Raw genomic sequence first — 17,106 nt, 5'->3', positions numbered from 1 at the left:
ACTATAAAGTGCATGCGATTGGTAGTTGACAGTCGACATTTTCACGGACGTCAGCCAAGTGACGCGATTCGGTTTAATTTATTATCAATAGTCATTAGTCAACCTCAACCTAAAGTTTGAAGTTTCAAGTTTCAACTCTAAAGTCTAAACTCGCAAAGCTATAAAAATCAAAATACTAGTTAATAATTCATTTTAAAGTGTTACATAGCTACTTTGTATATTTTTATAGCTCTAAACGCAAGCAAAAAGTGGGAAAACAAAACAATTTTTTTACTTAATCCATCTGACTCCATACTGTTATGAGAATGGCCAAATACTTTTTACTGTTATTACAATTACTTTGCCTTGCCTTGGCCCTACCTGTCGAAGAGAACACGACACAAAAGCAAAATGCTAATATAACAAACGAGTTGGTAAGTTTAGCTAAGAGTTGCGAAAACTCATTCTTGGCCGAATTAATTAAAAGTCAGTTGGAATACTGCAATACCACGCCAGTAGGTAGTCATGTAAATCTGGATTGTTTAATATTTTATGAGATAAACAGTCAATTATGTTCAGCATTTGGTAGATCAGAAATAGATCTAAAATTAAATTACACAAACAAAATGAATCTTACTTACAATGCACTAACATTATGTGATGATGCAAAAGAATGGAAATCTGTTACGCCACAATACAAAGCTATTTTAGACAAATTATTCAAAACAAAAGTAGTTTGTGTTAGAGTATGTAGTACTTATGATACATTTAGTGAAGATTCAAACTTTTTCTGTAAATATTTCAAATGGGGTACGGATTTGCTAACGCTACAAAAAAAGACTATAGCAGAAGTTGTTAGTACCAACAAACCCCCTAACCTAGATGTTTTGCCTGAAACAAAGTCTGAAGAAGCTATAACAACAAATAATGCTCCTATTTCACAAAATTTAAATAATGAGTCAAAACAACATAAGGAGTTGTCTGATCAATCTACTAAACAGGAAATTTCTATCAAAACTGATGAAATAAAGCAAGATACAACTAAAAAGAGTCAACCAGTAGCTGATATATCATCAACAAAAGTGGAGGAAAAGGAGCCAAATAAGGAAAATGATATACCACAATCAAACTTAATATCTAACAAAAAACCTACAAACATAGAAGAAGCATTAAAAGTTGATGTAGATAAGGAAATTAAAGATATTGAGAAAGAAAATGATTTTAAACCAGTGGTTGATAATCCAAAAGCTAATCTTGAACAAGATTTGGATGATACAAACAATGATTTTGGAAATGATCTTGGTAAGAGTTCAGTACACAACATATTTATAATTGTTAATTGAAAATGTCATAAAGTACCATCTTACTCATCATATTTGTAAGTCTTAAAACATGGAAATAAAAAAAATGGATTCTGGATATATCATATTTCTTAGCTAATGAATGACTTATAAATAAGTATAAACTTTATATATTTTTTTACATTTACGAAGAATTTTAAGAAGGAAGCTTATTATTTAAAAACTAAACTCTTAAAAAGTATTTATAATTAATTTGTATTAGCATACATTCACATTGAGTCTGAATAACATGGTCAAAAAATTTAATACTTCAGCTTCTAAAGCATTATCTTGTTATGACACTTTGTGAAACAATTTTTGGTTTTTTAGATTCAGATGACGAACCACTATCAGATGCAGACAATATTAATGACGGCAATGAACTGGAGCCAAAAATTGAAAAACCCTTAAATGAGAATTCTAGTTTTAATAAATTACCACACACATCATTTATGGATATCCCTCAAAGAGGTAAATACATTTTATTCATCTAAGCATCAGTGAAGTCAGTATTTTTTTAATGATAGAATGAATAAAATTTAGAGGCAATGATAGCTATGAAATGATTTTCACTTATCATTAACAATGAACTAAATATGAAAAACATAGTTGTTTATAAAAGAGAAGTTCATGAAAGACTTCATTTAACTTCATTTAAAAAATATTAATCCTATTTTTAATTTATGATATAAATCAGTATTTTGATAACACTGTGCTATAGTTCATAATATTAGTGATATTTAACTATCCCTCAAAAGAAGAATGACAATTATTTACATACATTAATAAATAGTTGTAACTTATCATCTATGAAGTTTTGTGAGAAAACAAATAAAGATTATTATTATTTTTTAAAGATTTAAATGCAAATAATTATTTAAAGATGCCTTGCCTTTGTAGAAACAACACATTTGAATAAAACTTCTATGATAAAATCAAATTGATTATATTATTTATCTATCAGACTCTGGCTGGCTAACCTTTACTTCAATTTTTTTTAAACTATATACCTACATACTATCTAATAAATTTTTATCTTTTAATCAGATAAAACTGATATAGTTGATAAATTGTACTGATAATTATCAATAATGTTAAATGTATATTATATCATTAAAACTGGATTATTTAAACAGCTGACTAAAAGACCTTGAAAAAAATGGCTTTGTGCAATATATTATGTTAGAACATAAGCAAGCTATCAAGTGAAAAAATTAAATAAGCAACCGCAAAAATAAAATAATAAATTCTTAAAAGGCCGGCAACGCACTCGCGAGCACTCTGGCATCGATGTCCATGGGCGGCGGTATCACTTAACATCAGGTGAACCTCCTGCCCGATTGCCCCCTGTTCTATAAAAAAAAATATAACTATATAATTTTTTCATTAAAAAATGTTTTTTTTATAATATTATTAAATTTTAACAATTGATGCTAGTTAATAATTTGGTTTTTGTTGAAAAGCACAGAACAGTAGATTATAACTTGTCTTCCAAATTACCATAACCTTGTTTATCATACTCATGCTATTAAAGAGGTTTAAGTTTTAGTTATTATTTTTATTTTCCAGTTGCTTGTTTATTTTTAATTTTAGTTCTAACATAATTGATGTGTTTGTGTGTAAAATTTGTGATGTTATATTTCCTTGTATATTTTAATGCATACACATTGTTTTAGGACCAAAAAATAAAAGAATCAGTTTAAATATAATTCAGAATTCAAAAATTTTCATTCAGTAATGATGATGTATAAATAAAAGTGTTGCTTTTTAATAAATCTCATCTTAGTAAAACAAATTGTCTCTTCAACAAAGAACATAAACTCATACTCTAAAGTCTAAACCTTTATTCATATGGGTAATATGGTATAAATATTTAAATTGATTCAAAATATACATACTACCAGTTTCCAAGAGCTCTGTTTTTTTCTCTTGTTTATTATTATTATTATTATTTACAGAAGTGTATCCAAATGCAATACAAGACACTATTTCGGAGGAAGAAGACCACTTCTTTCCATTTTTCCTGACAAGCATTGTTTTTGTGGTTCTGCTTTATATTCTATATCATAACAAGAACAAACTTACAAAATTGGTAAGAACTTTTATAACTTTTTTTATCTCAAATATTATTAAACTTATCTTTTTTTTATTTATTAGGAATCAATGGGTTGATTAAAAAAATTAAAATCCTGTTGTTGTAAAAATGAATCTATTGTATGCTGGCCAAAGTAATGCCGTAAAAATATTATTTTAACTAATAAGTATTCAAATTCCAATTAGCGCCTTCATTTATAGCATAAAAGACTGATATATAAACTTTTCACTATCTATTTTACATGAATCTAAAAGGGATTTTATTTTTTATTTTAACGCCCTCTAGTGTGTTTGAGTCTAACTACGTTAGCGCTGAAGATCCTCAAACTACCGTCCCATAAAAATCTGACTTAGTTAAAATTATTGCCATAAAAAATTGACCCGTTTCTGGACCTTATCCTCGTTGATATTATTGTTGATGCTCCCTGGACATGGGCGGCGTTGATTAATAACACAATAAAATAGATATTGATGGAATAAAAATACCATATAAATATACTATATTTCTATGATGCATACAGGCATAACGCCCAACAAACAGTAAAAGTTGATAACTTATTCAATAGTCCTACTTGTTTATAAAATTATATCAAAGGAACAGAACCAATGTAAAGCCTATCCCGAATTTGAAGCTTATTTTGTACGCGTTTTGTATAATTATTTACCTATGTAATTGAAAGTATTTGAAGTTATACTTCTTTTAGGGCTTTAGGGAAAAATGATGAGAGTAAATTTTTGCGTTGTGTCCACCGTCACAAAAATCCGACACCCTGAAGTTAGCTTTAGTCAAAATTTTAGTTTTTCCTATTTAGTTTTTTCTACAAACGTATCAGAAGTATACACACGTTTTTCTTGTTTGTAAAGTTATCGAAAATAAATTTTAATTTCTAATTTGTATTCCGCGTGATGACTTGTACAGATCATTTCATAGATAATTTTTTTTTTTCAGATTTTAGGTCTAATTGTAGAAGGCCGTCAAACGAATCGCAGAAGAAATAGCCGAGGTCATGCATATAGACGACTAGACACTCTTGAGCAAGCAATGAGTGCCAATAGTACAGCGCCACCAAGTAAAATTATATACTAAACATAAAATAGGTATAATACAGAACATGAAATTCGAGTGCTTATAGGCCAAACATTTTTTTAATGTTTTAAAAACACCTACGCTTCGTAGAAACAACGATTGGTATTTTGAATATTGATCCCTGGTCCCCTTTACGATACGAACGATATTTATTGTAAGTTTAGTTACATTTACCCTCTATGAACTTACAACTGAAATTTTGCATACAAAATTTAATTTTTATTTTATTATATTAGTAATTTTAGTGAGAAAACAAAATTAAGATATGATAATAAAATGTCAAATTCATGAAATGTCAAAGTCAAAACATGTCAAAGTGTGACAAATATCTTAACGTCAAATATATGTCATATGTCATTAAATTAATGACAAAGAATGATTTAAGTGCCGATTACTTGATACACATTTATAAATATTTATTTCTTACATATTAAAAGAAACCTTTAATAGCTGTTTAAAGTTCTTGTATTCTCGAAATTTCTATATTTATTGCATCTATTTGAAAGTCAGTATATAGACAAAATTCATGATATTTAAAAATATCAATTAATATTCTATTTTTGTGTCAGGGAAAACATGTTTTTTAGTGTGGCAACTATATAAACGTTTTTTAAACAACCCTATAGGTTTTTACAGTGGCCAGTTGTATGTAATAATTTAAATTTAAAAAATCTCGAATCATAATAATTTTGTACGATATGGTTAATTATGGCGCATAACTTTACCTACGCTTATAGTTTTATATTGTTTTTCATTTTCTTCTCTTTTCTGATTCAGTTAAATAGTATGATCGTGAATTTTCTTTCGTTTCATAGAAACGTTCGTAATGAATACATTTTTAACTTACCGAATTGTTTGAAGGCGTGGTTTGGGCGGAAGTTTTGTCTATCCTTATTAAGGAATTTTATTAACGAAAGAAAGTTCCCAATTGTATGATTAGCGTGACATGTTTGCTTATAAGGAAGTGAAAAGTACAATATCATAGATATTTAAAACAATATTCTGTTGGATTAAGTACGTAAAACCCGTTTAATACGAATGTATAAGGTCAAACAAGACGTCTTAAGCGAGAATAATTATTTTCAACAGCAGATATAATATAGAATTGTTAAGGCTCTACAATTATTTTTAGCGCCGCAAAAGCAAGAGATAATAGAACAAGTCTGTAATGACGTAAGAGTTGTATTTTTAAAATGTCTATGGCCATGGGTCAGAATATGATAAATGCAATTTCATTACAAGACATGAAATAAAAATATGAAACACTTAATATATTATTACTATGGCCATAGAAATATAAACCAATATATTTTTTTTAATATCTGTATTACTTGACAGTATTGAGTTTTTTTTTATATTTAAATAGAACTTCTTTGACGTTTCCGAAGTATGTCATGCAGTTTTTTTTTGTATTTGAATTTTCGTGAAATTTAGCGTTAATTTTGACATGCCATTGACATGGATATCTTCAGGCCCTACAGAGTATTAAGCGGGATTTACTTTTTATGAAATTATTTATGGAACAAAATTCTATTATATTAAGATCTCCGTAGTTGTTAGATTTCCATTTTTGTAATATTGACACTAATTTATGGATTTTTTACTCTAATTCCTTTAGAGCTTAATAAGTTCAGTTTCTTACGGTTGTAGCTGCTATTCATATTCTAAAACGTACATACTTAGGGGTTTAAGCACGATTTTTACTTACATTACAGGCTGTCAAGTATAACTTGGGGTCCTAGCGCCGACTACACTGTGTTACTAAATTCATCCAAAGCTCCATTGAAATTTTTCAAATTTCAAACTTTGTTTTTTTTATGGCAACATTTATGACTTTAGACCAGTTTCAAAATTTTTGAACGCTGCTTCACAGACTACAAAATTTTGTGAATTGTCATCTGTCAATTTAGTTTTTTTAACGCGCCAAGTTATTCTTGCCAGATTTTTATATTAAGAAGCGAAATTTTAAGTAAGATATTTTTTACGTTTATTTCTATTATTAATAAAGTTTTAAATAATATGTGCTTTTATTTTGGTAATCTTACCCTATAGTATAACTATTTGACTTAAAGCAGACTTATTTTTTAATTTAACTTATCCATATTAACGACGAAAAAAAATGTGTGCGTATACTAATGTACACATGTAAAAAGTGAAACTTTATGACCTTATTTTTGCAACTGTACAGAAATTGGTTGAATAAAGATTAACAAAAAGCTTTTATTTAGCTTGTCTATGATTAACATGAATACAAATAATACAATTTTTTCATTTTACCTATTACTAAGATTATTTTATTAAATGTTATAGAATTACTACTATCATTGTATATTTCATCATTAAGTATATACCTAGTCTTGCCATAAATACTGAAACAAAGAAAAATATTTTTTTTTCTGTTGCAAATAACATTTATTACTTTTACAGTGTGTTAGTTTAATACATAAATAAACAACAATTTATAATATAAAAAGCTTATTCGAAGTGGTCTCCATTGGGTGCGATACAGTCCTTAAAACTTTGAGGCCAGTTATCGATAGAAGCACGCACTCTTTCCATGGGAAAAATCTTCACTGCCAATCGTACGGATTGTCTTAGGGCCTCCAAATTATTATGCCGTTTAGAGCAAGCCATACTCTCTAAAACTGACCATAAATCATAATCTAGCGGATTAAGATCGGGACTAGACGACGGCAAGTCTTCAGCGCTGATGAAGTCCGAAACGTTCATTTTCAACCAAGACTGCGTAGACCGAGCTTTATGACCCGTTGCCGAGTCTTGTTGGAAGGACCATTCTTTGTTATTGAAAATGGTGTTATTAAATGGCTTCACTACCTTCTCAAGGATGGTATCTTGATACACTTGTGTCGAAGTTTTGATACCTTTTTCACAAAAGTATGACTCAGACACTCCTTCATAGCTAATACCCCACTAAACCATCACTGAAGTCGGATAGTTCCCACGTTGCACACTGGCGACTTATTGGGAAGCTTCCTTAGAGCTTCGAGCACAAATACAGTCATTTTGTTTGTTAAAATGTTGCTCGATTGTAAAAAAATTCTCATCCGTAAACAAAATTTTTCTGTGACCACTCTTTGCGTACCGCTTCAGTAATTTTTTCGATTTATCACCCTATTCTTTTTTAAATTATCATTTAAGAAATGACCAGAACGTCTCTTATAGGCTACAAGTCCTAAGTCATCTTTTAAAAAACGCAACATGGTTCTAGGTGCTATCTTTGTCTCCCGAGATAAAATCTTTTGCTTTCGGACAGGATTTCTTCGAATTCTTTCCCTTACTGCTTTGACCACCTTTTTCTTAAGAAGACTACGTGGAAGGCCAGATATTTTTCTGTCACAAATAGAGGAGGTCTCATTGTACCTATTAATAGCCCAGTACTCAAATATTTTACAAATACCAAGCGTATGGAGAGTTTTAAAATGTGCATTTAGCTTTATACCTACTTTGGTAATGAAATCACAGCGATTCGGTTCTCTTCATCACCCCACTGCATTTTAATATAGCAAAATATTATACAAAGTATTGGCGCCAAAATGAGAAAACTTAATGCACAATCATATGAAAATAACAGATTCCAAATTAAAATGTAATATTTTGTTTATTTTTAATTGTATCAGTATTTATGGCCAGACTAAGTATTATTGTTTTAATTGTTTCGAATCAACCGTGATACGGACAAAAAAAAATGGCGCGTAACGGAAAAATGTGACGGTAATTGTTTTTACAACGCCGATAAAGAAATTTTACTTCTAAAAATTGATGTAAAATACAGAAATGAGTTGCCGACTGTACTTAAACCAATAATACGTTGATAAAGTACATTATCATCGATACAGGATATGTCAATTGGTAGAAATTAGACTAAGTAGTCTGCTTTTCCGCTATACAATGTCGATCATTAACACATTTTATTTACCAATTTGAAAATTGTCACACAGTTTAAACGAGATAATATAGATTATGCTAAAGTTTTTACTAAATCTAAATTGTTATTAACCGAACCCCGAATACCCAATTAAAAATAGACCACAATTTTTCAATAGGAATATGCAAATATTTTTTATTTTAAAACGATTATTATGTTTCAAATGACGCAATTAAATCAATAAATGAACAGGGCTGTGGTTAATCTAAATCCAATGTAATGGATAAGTTTTTAGGTTTACTCTTGCTGATACGGTGAAGGAAATTGGGAGAAAACCGGCTAGGGTAATTATTTGAAACCGAGATTTAGCTCTTAGCTACCGTATGTCAAAAAGTAATGGATGTCCAGATAAGAAAAGCAACCCTTAGAATCGGCGACATGTACCAGACACAAAAGTCTGCAGCTCTACCAATTAAAGTAACAGGCGCTGAAATATAGTATAGCTTTAAATAAGGCGTAACACTGAAACTGTTTGTAACTGGCCAGTTAGAAACATTGCTAATGAAAACTTTTTTAATTTAAATTTTAGAACTCTTTGGTAACTTAATGTATATAATATAGCATTGATTTATCATTTGTTGTTGTGAATTGGCGGGAAAACTAAAACTCTTGTTACACTTGAAAATAAACCTAACGCGAGAAAATTTCGAAAATGAATTATTTATATAATTTCGTTGTGAGCTTACTCAACAACAAAGCTATGCTGTCTATTTTACAATTGGTTTAGTTAAACTAATTCTAGGCGTGGACGTAGCAATCTGAATGATAATCCGAGTGAGGAACACCAACATCCTTTAACAGCCTACTGAAGCATCATAGCATGATAGAGGAAGATAAGAGAGTGACCTATCAGTAGATACGGGCAAGCCTAGGCATTGGTATGAGTCAAGTTTAAAAAATATTACACGAACATTTAGCCGTCCAAAAGCTTTGTACCAGAAGGATTCCCCATACTTTAACCGACGACTAGAATGACACACACATCCACCGGACTGGTGTAGCCAAATGTTAGAAAAGTTCAACGGCGGTGACTCAAATACAATGTTAGTGCTACCTAAGTATAATAGCTTATAACTCTTGTGAATATTAAATCAAGTCATCCACAGTTTATAACCTTGATAATGAGCTATCACTATCGCGAAATAAAACGCTTGGGGTCATCCGCCAATTTACGTCTTGACAATACACTTGTTAAGTTTGATACTGCACATTTGTAGGGAGCTATTCTGTTTCAACTGCATTTCTTACAGGCAATTGGGATTGGAATCCATTATCTCGCCTCACACCAAATGCACCGCTAACTACTATCCATACACTTATATGTATGAAAGCTTTACGTTTTTGAGAATCTTAAGGTTGAAATAATAAATAGTGTAATAGTGATGAATAAGGTCTAATATTGACTTCAATCAATAAAGGATAACTAGAGGATATTTTTTTTTACTTTTTGTCATGTTAACAAATCAAGCATTACATCACCCAGCCGTAAAACTTACAAATGTCCCCGAAGTAGGTTGTCATTGTGAAGTACATGTATGCAACAAAGTCTTTGTATATTATGACATAATTATTAAAACTCGCGTTAAGCACCTTTATGTAAAGTAGGAGTTAGAACCATATAAAATTTGCAACCATTTAAAGAAGCTGGAACTGAATAAATAATTTATAGATTCTGCGATAATTACGTTTAGTTATTTTTTAATGACCGTCAATCTTAGTTTGCCGTTTGTTAACATAAGTATTTGTTAATAAATATACTTAGGAATTATTAATGTAATAAACTAATAAAAACATTAATTACGTTTTGTTTTATTTTAACTAAGTTTACTTAGATTTTTCCGACTTACGTATGTTTTCCAACATATTTCTCACATCAACACCAATTATGCAAGAAATTAAATCACTACTTAAGCATTGACTTGCTTAAGCTATCGCCAATTTAAATTACAATCTTGAGGCAAATTTATTTTACTAAATCAATAAATAATGTATACATTCAACAATGATATAAAGCGATACTTTTGCATGATCTAAAATACAAATATAAAATGTACATGTTAGTTTACATAAATAAAACAAATTATTATTTTATATTTATACCATATAATTTTAATTATTTAAACTGGTAATTCCTCTTTAATTTTATTTTGAAATACATACATAAAAATCGTGCGATATAAGTGATATGCTTGTTCGACTTTATATCGTGTGTGTAAGGATACGTCATTCACTGAGTCAATGGTGGATGCCAATAAATTGTGGAGTCTGGTGTCACTACTTCAGTCTTGCTGTTGTAACTTGACTCGGAACAACGTCGTTCAACATGGCTTTTAAAGTGCTCATCTTTGCCTTTTTAGCAGTCGGTAAGTTATAATTTTTAAATATACTTGTATTCATTATTTAAAATATGTTTCTTTTTTATATACGTTTATATTTTTAAATAGGCCAGAATCCTGATTTCTAGAACTAAGCTAATAACACAATTTAAAATCTTTAACGGATTCACGTGAATTTATCACGACAGTGTATATTTTTTGTAGACCTTTTTAAATGCGTAGATCTCGTAAACCAAAGATAATAAAACACCATAAACTAAACAAGACAATAAAAAAAATCTTTTTTATTTATAAGTGTCAAAGTATATCGTTATGAATTAGTAGGTGCATTGACGACACTTCGCTCTGTGCATGTTAGACCCCTGCTTCCTGTGCAGGCCATTTACCAATTTACTCCGGCACTCACTCACTATTATTAGGCTAATTTTTACATTGTATCACTCATGTTCTTGGCACCAACTTAGGGTGAGACAGAAATGAGACTTTAACTAAGACTCCTGTATGTCAATATCTATTTTTGACCAACAAAAGCCAGGCTTTGTCTGGTTTGTGAATCATACTCTTAGTAGTACCTACACGATCTTAGGTTTACCGCAAAAGTATTTACTTCGTATTGTTAGAAGGCTCTAATTGCCTTGAAAAAATTATAACTGCCACATTGTTAGTTTCGGGGAATTATAAGTCCGCCTAGTAGTCTCCAAGAACTCAGTGTCTTTATACCAAATGGCTTTTTAACGGCGGAAGTGATTTGCGGTCTCTAGGAGTTGTGCTAAATACTGTTTCCGAAGGATTGTTTATATTCTTGCAGAGGAATTCGCCAATTTGAATATTTATGAATGAATGAATGAAATGAATATTATGTCGTCGTTAAATCGTACGTATTCAGCACTTGTCTTGCAAGTTGCAACTTTTCCATTGGTATTTTAATACAAATAAACTTACTTGCCTATTAGATTATCAAACGATCATAAAACAGATTCAGAAATCTGACTCCCAAACCCAATTATAGGTATGTCATCTTTGCATTAACTATAGTATATATTAAATTATATACTCAAGATAATTCTCAACATTAGGATGAGGAAACGGATATTAAATTACATACTGGTTAGTGCTTTTAAGGCGCGGAAAATCACATAGAAAAATAACAAAATATGTAAATCTGCATAGCTTAAACAAAGTGAAAGACGAAATCAAATGAACTTATAAACTTGTTTACTTATAACACAGTGCCGGATTAGCCACGTAGCATGAGTAGCAAATGCTACGGGCCCCGCCGATTTAGGGGCCCCGAGCTCCAATGTACCCGTAATAAAATAACATTAATTCACAATCTAAAACTAATAAAAAATCAAATCGTAAAAATAAGTAGGTATTTTACAAACTCTTTACCGTAATGATATAAAATTTAATTATAATCGATATATTTACACTAGCATCTATACCACGTCTCCCTTTCAAGCGGCCAGATTTTTTTTAAGAATGTTTTAATCATGTCACTTTGTGGAATATAATCATGGTTTGTTTAAGTCTAATTGAAAGTATACATATAAATACTATTTCTATATTTGTCGATATTAATTCCAAAAATATTTATTTGTTTTATTTAATACACTAAACTTGAGAATAGAATAGAATTTGATACAGGCCCCGCGTTGGCTTAATCCGGCACTGTTATAACATAACAACATTGAACTTCGTTAATTAGTGAAATGTAAATAGAATCGTTACAGAAATGATTATTTTGTTTAGTAAAGATAATGGGTTAAAGGTTGGTATTGATACAGGCGCGTCGAATTAAGATAATGTTTTTGTTTCTTAGTAATTTATACAAATGTCATATGAAAGTTAAATGGTGCTGTTATGACGCGATTCGATGGCCTCAGAAACTAGGGAATAGGCACCTATACCGTTTCCAATCAACCACTTGTAGCTTGTGTAGATCCTTTTCCAACTTCCCAGTCATATCTTGACTGACACTCTGATGCTATTCTTCTCAGTCGTATTCTTCTTTGCTGGTCGTGTCATTAAGGTGCCTGCTGCCCTACTAGTGATATGTTGAATTACTAGACCACTTGTAATTACCACTCTCGGCCTATAACGTATTGCTACGTTCTAAACCTACACAGTATCCTTTCTATAGTTCGATGCACTCTGCATACTATAGGAATTCAACCATGCCCACCATGTACGGTTTAAGTACTCGCCCGGTACCGTACAACCTTACCAAAGGCCGAGAAAAAATTGAAAACTTATCCTCGAAGCGGGAATCGAATCCAGTACCCCTCACCATAAAAGCTAAAAAATATAGCTCCATTATGTAGCTTCATCTAGCTCAGCTGTTATGAGTCACACCGGCTAGTGGGCGAGTTAAACCCGGGCTTTTTGCCTTCCACCAAACATAACCTTTATCCAGGTTACCGGGTTTGGGACGTATGACTAGAACTCTGCTGTAGGCGTAATTCAAAGTTAAAGAGTCGTTGCTAGCACGAAATTAAAGTTATTAGACTTTTTGTATCAAATTATAAAATTTTACTTTAGTTGTTCAACTGTCTAGGTCTGAAATATCTTTATCGCCATGGTAAATAAAACTCATCCAAATCTACAACAATACAATTGTTGTTACACATACGTGTACTCTAATTAGCCTCATTTTAAGTTCTTTGCAGATAGTTAGCCAGATAAAACTGTTCTATTTTTCTTTAAGCATCATTGGTTACAAACAAACAATATGAAAAAATAAATAAATAAATATGATTAATTAATAATATATGTATACATATTTTTAAAGATTATTAAGTTTAGTTTGTTTTTTTGCGAGAAATTAGAAGGCTTTTTTAATTTCTTAGATAAGAATAAAGAAAGCGTCATAGCCAGTGTAATACTTATTAAGTGAGCAGTGTTGGCCTAGTGGCTTCAGCGTGCGACTCTCATCTCTGAGGTCGTAGGTTCGATTCCCGGCTGTGCACCAATGGAGTTCCTTTCTATGTGCGTATTTAACATTTGCTCGAACGGTGAAGGAAAACATCGTGAGGAAACCGACATGTCTTAGTCCCAAAAAGTCGACGGCGCGGCACTGGAGGCTGATTACATTTACTTGCCTATTACATTTAAAAATGTAAAAAAATCATGAAACAGATTCAGAAATCTGAGGCCAAGACCTAAAAAGGTTGTAGTGCCCTGATTTGCACTTTTGATTTTTTTGATTGTAATGTTTTATTTGTTATTGCCAGTTCTTCTCTTCCGTTCTACGCCCTTGATTTGAGAACTGGCAGTAAATGTAAAATTAAATTCATTTAATATTTCTTTTTTTTGACGTTCATAAGTGTACATTAAAATTCAAAATAAATTTTGACTTTGACTTTGACTTTATACATATTAAGTTAATGATTTTAGGTGTGTTCGCCGAATACCAGATCACCGAGGAACAGCGTAACCAAGTCAAACAAGTAATTGCCGATACGTGCAAACGGAACGGCGCTGAAGACAAAGTAGACGAAATCACTGTATGTATTTTTTGTTACAAATATGTTTCTGGGAACTGCAAGCAAAGGAACAAACCTCTTTGTTCCTCTCTCTAAGCAGACTTTTGTTTTATATTACGCTAACATGATTTTGTTTTGCGTGTTGGCTCAGTAGCTCGTAGATCCGATTCCCGGCACTTATGGACTTTCAGTCTATAACATTCCCTACGGAGAAGAAAAATATTGTAAGGAAACTGGCACTGTCCTACAGAATACTAGTACTTGTCTATGAATGAAACAGATGTATGTATATGGTGGTAGCGTCACTGGATTCTTATTATTAATTAGGTACATGATTTCGTTTGCATCTCCAACTTGTTACAAAACAAATGATTGTTCATTCAGACTTGAGCCTAATGAGATAAGTAGTTTTGCGAATTCAAAATGAGTATACGAGTATTTGTTTTATTTAAGCCACCTTTTGCACTTATACCCATTACTTATCTGACAATACACGTAGATATTTATTTGAAAATTAGTTCTTTAAAGGAGCATAATATATTGTTAAAAAACGTTTACAATATTAAAGTCTATTAGTAATCATAACAATCAAATTAGATTTACAATTTTTTTAACCCACATAGTAATAATAAAAATGTTTAAAAATTAATAAAATGAAATTTAAAACAAATTAGTGGCATGTATTTTTACGCTGACATTTCTTCGCTGTATACTTATTCGTCGAGCGAAGTTTCCCCCTGTTCTATAAAACAATTCTCAATAAAATTAATGAAGTAAGCACACAGATCAGCGTGTCAACTGCTTGACCTAAAATGATAAATTAAGGTGATAATGATAAATTTCCTTGTATTCCAGACAACCGTACACACTTTTATTGACTGTGTCAAGGGCTTATTCAACGTGGAAACCGTTAAGAAGGAAATAGAAGAAGCCAAACCCAATGGTGCTCTCGATGAAGTCTTTAAGAAGTAAGTCGATCGGAGAATTGAGTGATCTTTTGACGAAGTAGTTTTTCCTTTTTTATTATTATTGTATTTTCTATAATAAGATAAACGAAACTTTGAAACTTCTATGATGAAAATATTGTAAATATATAATATAAAAAGTTTTAATAGCATTTAATGTGCGATGTCCTTTACATCAGAGTACTAAGCCTACTGAATTCGAAATAAATATTACATATTATATAGACAATGTCTTTTTGGTCTGAATGGATATGGAATGACTATGGCACGAATAGATTAGTAATTAGTATTAATTTAATTTTGATTGAAAATATAGGGCAGTATTATTTTAAACTGTATAATATATATTGTAGCAAATTACAATTAATATTAATTTCATTAGATACTGCGCAAAGTCTCCACAGCTGAAAACCTGCATCAGCACACTGATTGACGGCGTGTCTCCATGTCTGGATAGCAGTATCCGCGAAAACATTGGCACTGGAAAGAACGCTACATCGCAACTTATTGACTTTGTCTGCCATAAGGATGGTGACAGGATCGCGTGTATGTATCTTTATTAGACTAATTATATTATATACCGTATATTACCGTTAAAACGGTATTATTAGACTCAGTTCACAAGATAATGTTTCTATCAAAAAGTTAAAAAAAAAACAGAAATATAATATTTCTATTTTTTTTCGGTTCGATTGTAACTTAACATTAAAACTGTTTTCAATTAGGTAATATTTCTTTTTGTACTGTCACAACGAAGAACGTCACCTAAGGGTTGGATAAGTACAATACATAGCTATAGCAGCAACGCCTGTCACAAATTATATTGTCGGAACTCTGTAACCCAATAGCGATATATGGTTAAATAGACTACTATAACTGAAAAATGTAGAAATGGGCAGGCAGAACACTGAAATAGAATTGTGTCGGTTGAGATGATCAGCCTTTTGTAATACAAATAATAAATGTTACGAAATTATACACACTGATTCCAAATGAAAACAAAACACAACTACATCCTTTCTTATAATTCTAGTGTTCATCGCTGAGGAGGGTCCCCAATGTTTCCAAGAGAAGACTAGTTCGATCCGCACGTGTGTTGAAAAGGCGAAGGAAGGCATCACCGGCGTCGAAGCTGTTAAGAAACTGACTATTGATGTATGAAACCTCTTTCTTTGTATTCGTAGAGTGCTGGAAATTTCTTAATATAACTATCTAATTGTTTTTATGTAATGGCTACTTTGTCAAAGGACTCTTGTGTCTTATGTCTTCGCTGTACGAGCGTACTGTTAATATATTGTTAATTAATTGCATATATACCTATAAAAACACGCTACAACTAACATAATACATGGGTCGAGAATCTTATTTCTTCTGGTAATTTTTTGCTAACAGCGCCATCTATCGGTCATTTCAGGAACAATGCGCTAAGTTTGACAGCTTAACATCGTGCATCGTGAAGGCTCTTGAGGAGTGCTCTTCTCCCACACCTGGCAACATGGCCGAGTCCTTATTCAGATATATGAAGAACGGATCTCCTTGCAAGGTAAGAAATGTATCCAATACTTATTAACAATATATCACCAATGAGCATTCCTAAACAAAATTTAAGCTAATATTGTTTTTATATTAATTGTGTAAATTGTTTCAGAAAAACTAATAGAAGATGTAACATCATACGCAGTAAAAAAAGAAACAATAAAATTTAATTTTATAAAAAAACTTGCAAGTTTTATTTAGCTGTGTATAACATATATATTTAGATCTTTTATACATATTCTGGTGAAATATATATGTATATATTGATATTCTTTTAATATGAAATAATAATTGTAGACTGAATTTACTGTTTAAAAAGAAAAAAATTTTTTTTCCAA

At 31.0% G+C, this 17,106-nt stretch overlaps 2 protein-coding genes across 2 annotated transcripts; both read left to right on the top strand.

Moving 5' to 3' along the window:
• The first annotated feature begins 97 nt into the window (after positions 1-97).
• On the top strand, positions 98-4,559 carry LOC110999587 (trans-Golgi network integral membrane protein TGN38). Its single transcript, XM_022268709.2, has 4 exons — positions 98-1,281; positions 1,650-1,790; positions 3,278-3,411; positions 4,363-4,559. Exons 1-4 carry the CDS (start codon positions 300-302, stop codon positions 4,498-4,500), a joined length of 1,395 nt encoding a protein of 464 aa, XP_022124401.2. The 5' UTR covers positions 98-299; the 3' UTR covers positions 4,501-4,559.
• A 6,100-nt stretch (positions 4,560-10,659) lies between these two features.
• LOC110999588 (27 kDa hemolymph protein) lies at positions 10,660-17,033 on the top strand. The gene is made up of 7 exons (XM_022268710.2): positions 10,660-10,809; positions 14,179-14,288; positions 15,123-15,235; positions 15,615-15,778; positions 16,266-16,387; positions 16,647-16,775; positions 16,881-17,033. The coding sequence occupies exons 1-7, from the start codon at positions 10,770-10,772 to the stop codon at positions 16,887-16,889; spliced, it is 687 nt and encodes a 228-aa protein (XP_022124402.2). The 5' UTR covers positions 10,660-10,769; the 3' UTR covers positions 16,890-17,033.
• The last annotated feature ends 73 nt before the right edge of the window (positions 17,034-17,106 follow it).

Source organism: Pieris rapae, chromosome 19, assembly GCF_905147795.1.
Source record: "Pieris rapae chromosome 19, ilPieRapa1.1, whole genome shotgun sequence".
Lineage (NCBI taxonomy): Eukaryota > Metazoa > Arthropoda > Insecta > Lepidoptera > Pieridae > Pieris > Pieris rapae.
The sequence above is the reverse complement of the archived record's forward strand: the minus strand, read 5'-3'. Positions and strand labels throughout refer to the sequence as shown.